General features: G+C 36.1%; 1 protein-coding gene across 2 annotated transcripts in view; it reads right to left on the reverse strand.

Moving 5' to 3' along the window:
• The window catches only part of LOC5575900 (ubiquitin carboxyl-terminal hydrolase 38), a 42,913-nt gene extending 33,886 nt beyond the window's left edge, over positions 1 to 9,027 (reverse strand). Inside the window, exons 1-2 of one of the 2 annotated variants that reach the window (XM_021844433.1) lie at positions 8,798 to 9,027; positions 8,622 to 8,724 (exon numbers count right to left, since the gene is read on the reverse strand). In XM_021844433.1, coding sequence (XP_021700125.1) covers positions 8,622 to 8,724; positions 8,798 to 8,904 — 210 coding nt within the window. In that variant the 5' untranslated portion in view covers positions 8,905 to 9,027. The remainder of the gene's footprint in view (positions 1 to 8,621; positions 8,725 to 8,797) is intronic. The other variant, XM_021844434.1, reaches the window with a different exon arrangement.
• Positions 9,028 to 9,251: the final 224 nt, after the last annotated feature.

Here is a 9,251-nt window from a genome sequence, read left to right on the forward strand (position 1 = left end):
GTAACATAAGACAAACGTCTTTTTATAATTGTTACAAATGATTCTCATGTAAAATGGGCGTCACGTCAACCAATTCAATGTTAAATAAACTAATTAAATTATTTTCAAACTAATTAAAGTATTCAATACATTTCCTCCTAAATGCTATATAAGATTTTTTCTAGGGTCAACCACCCCTCCACAAAAAACCCGTCCAGCCACCAGAAGACGCCTCACGGAGGACCGTGCTTTGGGGAGCACATCCATCCTCCGTCAGTGTCAGATGGTGACTGAGACAAACTGACCCTTTTCGCAGGCAGCTAGCCTCACTTAACAGCAGAGCTCTCTCCTACCTGTTCGGTGTGAGAGTAGAAGAGTAGGAGAGAGTGAAAGTAAGATGTAAATAGGCCTTTTCATGTGACAGATCCGTCTATGCATTTGTTTACATCGGTGGAGGACCGGTGCTAACACGGGCCTGTCATTTTCATAGAATAAATGTCAAAGTGCTTCCCGATCAGCTGATTTGAGACGTCATTTGAATAGGCCTATATAGATAAGTTGAAAATAGATCTGTATCGGTGAAGAAGGAGCTACAGATCAACTGATTCCAGCACAGTAGTGGCCACGAGCACAGAGCGCCTTAAAAAAAATCATGGGAAACCGATTTGGAAGAAGTGAGATCTATTATTAAAAAAAAATCAAAAATTTGAAAGCTCCTGGCGATGTTGGAATTTTCTACATCCTCATCAAGAAACTTCCAGAAAGTAGCTTATCATTCTTAGTTGATAATTTAACAAATGTTTTCAATTGACATATTTTTTTTGACAAATGGAAAAATGCAAAGGTTGCACCAATTTTAAAACCAGACAAAAATCCTTCAGAAGCTTCTAGCTATCGTCCAATCAGTTTGCTTTCCTACATACCGTCGTTGGGGGTGACAATGGGTCAAAAAGGAATGTGTACGAATTATTAATTGAATAACTATCGCAATTTAACTCAAATAAACTTCAAATTTGGTGTGTATGTACTTTGATGGTACATTAACAACTGTTCAAAACAATAAAGAAAAATATTTATTCACAGCGGCACCACAAGTGAATGAAAAATGACCCAATCTCACCCCTTAGAGGGGGTGACATTGGGTCACTTTAATTGAAATAACTTGTTTTTGATAATATGGTTGCAAAACCATTCACAGCTGAAGAATATTGATGAAATACGATGCAAACAAGATGAAAAGATATCTAAGATGTTTCATAAGTATGATAACCCCACTTAAAAGAACGATTATACCAAAAAATTGAAGAGCTATGAGAAAAAATATGTAAACACAACATTCATCGTCAAGTTTACATAAATTTTCTATTTTTTCCCTCAAATTGTCTTCAAAGTCTCATCCCCATTGCCATGAAGCCTATTCAGTTTCCCCAAAGGTGTACTGAAACAGTGATTATTTTAATTCTTCGCAAATAGTTAAATTTCGGAGCGACATTCCACGATCAATACATAATGTCAATGTCATAATCACGATATTTCAGTGTTCCAACTCATTTGTACTTCCAGGAGATGTTTCTATTATATGAAAACACTGATAAATAATTAAATTAAAAAAAAAAACAATCCATTTGATAAAATTTTACGATGTTTCTGCGCACGAAACACAGTTGCTGGATTGAGAAGTTGTCAAAATGCGTTGCATTGTTATTCAATGTACGGAATCCTCAAGTAGACTAGTTTGATGTTTCAGAGATGCTGTATTTAGAAAGAATAAACACATATTAATGAAAAAGAGAACTACCGGCACCGTAAAATGTCAAAAAAGTGGACTTGCAATTTCATTTACTGTCGTTCTTGCTTGACCCAATCTCACCCCCATTTTTGATGTTTTAGACACCGTACCGAAAAAAAAAATTTTTTGTTGAAAATTCAAATAGATTCCGGAAAATACGTGTGAAGTGTAATAAAAAGACTTTAAACCTTCTACTAATATAACGGTAGAGGTTAAAGTACATGCGTGATACTTTGCACAGGAGAAATTTAATGTTGTAAATTTTATCTAATTTCAACATAGAAGTTTATTGATATAATAAACAAAAACTACTATTGTAATTGTAATTGCTCAATCCACACCCTGGCAGACAATTATCCGCCCATCTAGACACGGGCTGGGTGAGGACCTACCAAGCCTCCCCCGTTAACATGTCCTATACCGTTTAGCACACCGGGATCTTCCACAAGCAGGCGCCGGAATTAAAGCGGTCCCACAAGCTTCAGATACATTAAATAGATATAGTCCCTCTGGCACTAAACCGAATGGCGCCCTCCGCTTCACCACTAGTACTGCTTCCCCACACGCCAAGCACAATATCGAAAGTAGCGCGTTGTATAGCAAATACAGTACACCACCTCCGACACTATGCCAAATGTACAGGAAAAACAGCACCAGTAAGAAAGCGGAAGGCGCACCACTCGGTTCAGTGCCAGAAGGACTATAAGTATAACGAAGAAGAAATGAAAAGATAGTAGAGTTGGTTCGGTTATTTGATTGCTGAAACGAAAAAAACAGAAAAAAAACAGAAACAAAACAGAAACAAAGTGTTAACATTAAAACGGGGTTTTATAATTGATAAATGTATCGATAGTTTCTCATCTGTTACGTTTCCTTATCGTAGCGCTGTCGATTTTTTCCATCTCCAGGGTGTTCGTCTCCGCTCGAGCAATGAGGACCATGATGAAATGAGAATATAAAAATGTGAGCATTAGTGTTGATCTAGTAATAGATTAATTTAAACTGCTTTTCATGTGCTAAGTAACTTGTAAACTCCTACTCAATTATATTTGTTGGCCTACACGTTTTATTTAGACACAATTTTTATTTAGAAAACTATTTGGATCCGAGATTTTAGGTGCAGATTGAGCATGTTTGATAAAACAAGCATCCTGTTTTCAGTTAAAGAATGTTCAAGAAGTTGATGATTCTGTTATTTATACTGGCTACATACAAGAATTCACTATTGATGTAATATATGGATATTGAAAGTTCCAACGCGCGATTATAATACTTCAGTTTTCGTGCTGTTGTATTGGTGTAAGTAGTGGGAAACCAATCAGTTTGGTGATTCTAACGGTAACAAATAGCAAGACGAAAGGAAAGTTGATAATCTATCATCATTATGATTTCAGTCCTAATTTCATGATCCGTTTAATAAATTCCGCGTATGATTCGGCAATTTTAACAATTTATACATATGTATTCGAAGAAAACAGACTACGAACATTTATTACCTGTTGCAAGGTTCCTATGTGATCAGATATTTATCATTTTCTACAGCCTAATTTAATAATACCTATATTGGGTTGTAACAAAAATTTGATCTTGGGATGTTGATTTGCCTCCTAATCATAGTTTCGACAATAGTCACATGCTTACTATCCCTTATGGCAGTGTTGTTGATTCTATTGTCTATCGCTCATCAGTTTCGCGCCACCCGGCAGGGACTTGGTCCTATGTACCCAATACTCTGCTGTGTCTTAACTTCACGCAATACATTCTGTAGATGTGTGATACAGTTTGCGGAATATTATGATTTATCACTTCGTTCAGATGGAAAATTCTGTTATGGTACCATATTCACATATCAGATAACTCCCACCTGGAACGATGTAATACATCGGAGACATGTAGATTCAGATGTATGTATACGATCTATGCCTAGTTCGGCTCTGATCGACAGGCAATCAGTGTATTCAGTTTTTCAACTAGCTTGAAGCGATGAACGTTTCAAGACAAGCTCTCCACTATATCTGCTAGCAATCACCGGTCGTCGATAGACATTTCGGTTCTTTTCTGCTAAAGATAGATCCTATTGTATGCCAAGGACTATGGCTCATGCTTTTCAATACAGCTGGAAAAACAAGAACTACACCCAGCACCAAATAGTACGTAACTATGAGGCGGACCGGAAGGTTTGATGAGCAATCCCCACCATAGTCATTTTTATTGTGAATATTGAAGAATAAAGTTACCTTAGGCTTCTATTACAGTCTCCTACAAGATTCACTTTTCGGTGGCAAACGCCTACTTTCTACTTGTAAATTTTGCGAAAATGAAGCTGGAATTAGATTATTTATACCGCTGTTACAAAAGAGGTATTTCTTATTATGGCAATGTAAAAACCATATTAAAATAAGATTGTCGCCACTTATTTCTACTCAGTGAATCTACTAGTCATTTTTCTAAGAGTTCCTAAGTATTCCCTACGTCGTATATGATAACGATGTATCTAGCTAGCTAATAGTAAGAGTGGCTACGGATCATTCTGGTTAGCAAAAGGCAAACTGAACGTCACCAAGAGTATTAATGTCCACTTCGAATAGATTAATTATTATATATTATATTATTATAAACAAAAACTACTATTTCTAAAAATGTATATTGTGATGAATTATGTGTAATAATATGCTCCCTAACATATGAATTATTAATTTTAGTAATATCACCGTTATTAGCTGAAATATTTCATAAATCATATTTTTCCGTTTTGACCCAATCTCACCCCCCAGACCCATTGTCACCCCCATCGACGGTAAGTAAACTTTTTGAGAAGGTCTTTTTGAACAAAATGATGGTACACATCAACGAAAATTCAATTTTTGCCAATGAACAGTTCGGATTTCGCCATGGACATTCGACCACTCATCAACTTTTACGTGTAATAAATTTGATCCGTTCCAACAAATCTGAAGGCTTTTCTACTGGTCTTGCTCTTCTAGACATAGAAAAAGCATTCGACAGTGTTTGGCATGAAGGTTTGATCGCAAAATTAAAAAACTTTAATTTTCCAACATACATTGTTATAATAATTCAAAGTTATCTGTCAAATCGTACACTTCAGGTTAATTATCAGAACTCCAGATCTGAAAGACTTCCTGTAGGAACTGGTGTTCCCCAAGGCAGCATTGTTGGACCAATATTATACAATATTTTCACATCTGACTTACCTGAGTTACCTCAGGGATGTCGAAAATCCTTGTTTGCGGATGACACAGGCTTCTCCGCCAAAGGACGAAGTCTGTGTGTCATCTGTAGCCGATTGCAAAAAAAAATTGGATATTTTTTCTTCATACTTGCAAAAATGGAAGATTTCTCCTAATGCTTCCAAAACTCAACTAATAATATTTCCACATAAACCAAAAGCTCTTTATTTGAAACCTTTAAGTAGACATGTTGTCACGATGAAAGGGGTTTCAATAAATTGGTCAGATGATGTTAAGTATCTAGGGCTCGTGTTAGATAAAAATTTAACTTTCAAAAATCACATTGAGGGCATTCAAGCCAAATGTAACAAATATGTAAAATGTCCCTATCCCTTATTAATAGAGAATCAAAACTTTGTCTTAAAAACAAGCTTTTGATATTTTATTTTTATTTTATTTTATTTTATTGATGTACCAAGGGGCCAAGTCTCCAGTATAAGTTTAAAAACTCATACCGTCTATAATACACCGGGGGATTTGGAGTTCGGGAAGTAGGCAACGCAACATCTTTGACCAGAAGGTTCTTTAAGTTTTGCTTTTACTCTAGACTTCCCCTACACGTATGAATGATGCAAGGTCGAAAGAACAGGGAATCAGTCATACATATAGCGGTAGTGAAGTGTTTTGCCTGAGGATTTGGTAAGGGAGGGATTATGTGTGTTGTTTTGTAAATAGCTCTGTGGAACAAATTTGTTTATAGTAAATAATTAGTTAATCTTATTTACCTCAATTAGCACTAATGATTATAAAAGTTATACTCATTATTTTCTAGGCCATTACGCTGCCATGATAAGGGTTATCCTTTCTCTCCGATGACTTGTTCCTCTTTCTGTCGGCCAATACGCTGCCATGTCTTTCCTCTCCGATGATTTTTTCTCGTTGTAATGGCGGGTTAGATATGAAAACAAGGATAAGGAGAGAAGAAATGTTAGTGATTGTTACATGCTTTATTGCTGTATTGGCCTACAATGAAGTCATACAAAATTCGCTCTTTGGATTCCCATGATAACAATCCCCATGTAGCTTTCGAGAAACTCCATGGCAATGATCACTGTACGCCATGTGCGGCATTCAGGACATCTCAACAAAACTGACGATAAACAACATCAAAATAATCCAAAAGAGCGAAAACCTTAATGTTTTAATGTAGGACAATTTAGCTTTACTGCATGTGAGAAGTTCTTGGTGATATTCTCACAACGGCCATTCAGAATGGTTCGACGGATGTAGATAAAAGATCATTATGATAAAATTAACGACGACATGTTAGTAAGCTTAGAACGATTATTGTATTTGCAACTGTTAATTTAGATAGTTAAGCTAAGGGTCGATTTTGCACATATATAACTTATTATAAAAGCAGAAGTAAAACGCGCTCGCGAAGTAATGACCTTCCATCCTATCTTCAAGTGCTCCCCACAAGCACAACACTTCATTCTGGCACTTTAGAACGTCCATGTTGTAACTTGCTCACACAAGAAATCTGCCTAGACCGAGTTGGCAGAACGCGCCCATACCCCTTTCTGAATCAAAGGACAGGATAAAAACAAGCTTTTGATATTCAAACAAATTTTCAGGCCAGCCATGTTGTATGCTGTACCAATATGGACTAGCTGTTGTAATACCAGGAAGAAAGCTATGCAGAGAATTCAAAATAAACTTTTGAAAATGATTCTGAAGCTTTCTCCCTGGTATAGTACCAATGAGTTACATAGAATATCCAATGTTGAAACATTGGAACAAATGTCAAATAAAATAGTTGATAATTTCAAGTAAAAATCGTTACAATCTTCTATTGCCACGATTAATGAGTTATGTAGTAAGGTAAAGTTAGTTTAAGTAAATTGAAAGCGTGTTTTTTTTTTCTCTTATAAGCAGGTGAAATCATCTCACCTGTAAAAAATCTGAACTGCTACGGCAAATTAAATGTAATATGTTGTTAACAAAATGTTAATAAAATCTCAAATTTGTTTTACCAAATTACGATGACAGTGTTTTCTAATAACACAGAACACCTAGATATAAGAAATGAATGTTATGTTCGGAATGATACTAATAAAAAATGGCAAATCGATTAAACTAGAGGTGATCTATCTAGCAAAAATAGCGCATATACTTTTTATTCCGAGGTTAAATCTACTGGTAAATAACAACCAATGGTACAGAGACACTATTTTTATTTTCAGTTTTCTTATCATTTGGCTATGATATCATCACGCTAGCCTTTGAACCAACGAACTATCAACGTCGAATGTATATCGTCATCCTGTAGGGGTCTATTTTTGAATTTATAATATACCACTTGAAATGAATGTAAATTGATTTAACGAACACGAATTTCACTTCTAAACTTATGGCCTTTCGTTTCAAAATAAGGAAGGAAGAACTTTATAAAAAATGATTATTATTTTTGTAAAAAATATGTCCATTACCAAAAATACCCTTATCAGCGGGACTAGAACTCATGACCGATCTGTCCTATCTTGCAGAATAGCTGCGCGTTAACTGCTGTGGCAATTTAGACCCCAGAACTTAATACTAGTAATTACAAAATTTAATCGGCTCCTTAATGCCTCTCAGTGCTTGAGCCTGCATAAATACACGTAGGGTAGGTGTACCAGTTATGGACACAATGGTTCCCTATTTCGCCATACGCGATAATTTGATTATTTTCAAATTTTTAATCATTCTGTGTGTTTTAGTAGTTTGATATCAAATGATTCTTGATGTTAAAACATTCAAAAATATTCAAAATTTGAAAGTTTCCAAGAAAACACATATGGCCAAATAGGGAACCACCATAGCCATAGCTGGTACACTTTCCCTAATTATGATAATTCTGCATAATATTGAATGATTGTATGTATTTGGAAACATTCCAAAATACAGTCAAACTTCCATGAGCCGATATCTGAAGCTGATATCGACTCATGGAAATATCAAGTCATGGAACAGAAATCCATCATACTAACCATGTAATTTTGTTTTTAGTATGGTTCCATGAGTCGATATTGAGTCATGGAACATCGACTCATGGAGGTTTCACTGTAGCTTTGGTCAAGATTATGGTCTGTTTCGGACGACACAACTCGAATATTGTTAACTTTTGAAAAATCTGTAAAAAGTAGCAACATGATTCTTCGCCCCTCCGAAAAAATATTGAGGGGGGCAAAAGTGCTTCCCCCCAAGGTTGGCGCCTATGTTGCCCCTTCTTACCCTACAAACTTCAAAGCTCATTCAGCCACACTTCAGAATTGACGGATTCCGCTCGAACTTTCACTGTAGCTTCTGAGGCTCCAAATGAGCAAATCTGAGGGGTGTAACTTAATATTATTCCACGTTGATTTATTCCCTATAAACATGGGCCACCTTACATCATATCCTTCCGATGTAATCCCGCACTTCTATTCACGGGATGGTCCGGTTAGTAGTGCATTTTATATTATTACAACGACTATTAATGAGTGCGTCCTTGTTTTGTTGAAACCATAATTGGCGCTCAAAGATGCCCAATGCCAAATGGCATCAGGAATCGAGATCCGGACATAAAAACCATATCATAGTTACCGTGTTTTTCTCAGTGAATAACCTCTAATCTGTATTACCGTGTTTGGTTCGATCGCTTCGAGAATGTCCCATCCAATTTTTTCCGTATTCTGTGTAGACTGTCCAATTTCACTTTTACAAACATCAAAACATAGAATCAACCTGATAAATCATATTGTAAGAATGAACAAAAGTTAATGGAAGGGAGCTCCAAAACAAATCAATTTTTACTCACCTGAAAGCAATCTGCAATTTTTTTCGACTCGAGGCTGCACCAGCTTTATTGGACGCTATTTCCTCTGCGATATTAATATCAATCAACTCTGCGATGGTTCGAAACATGCTTTTACGGCATTATTAGAGATTTGGCACTATTTTCACGACAAAACAAAATAAAATTGCACAAATTCCAAAATTTTGTGCACTTCTTCCTTGTTTGTCGCTGACGAAACTGATGATGATTGTCATTCCAGTCATGACAGCTCGAAAAGGCAGGAAAATTCGAGCAACCAAAAAAAACTTTTCCACATGCGAACCATTTGAAAACAAAAGTTACACGGCAATAAAAATTGAACCAAAAAACTTCTTTAACCTTCCAGTCGTCGCGTGGTTGGCCGCTGTCAGAACCACCACGCTGCTGTTGTGAACGAAAAGCGCGGTTTTTTTTACCAGTGTTGTACAAAATACAA

Source organism: Aedes aegypti, chromosome 2 (genome assembly GCF_002204515.2).
Source record: "Aedes aegypti strain LVP_AGWG chromosome 2, AaegL5.0 Primary Assembly, whole genome shotgun sequence".
NCBI classification, from domain to species: Eukaryota; Metazoa; Arthropoda; class Insecta; order Diptera; family Culicidae; genus Aedes; species Aedes aegypti.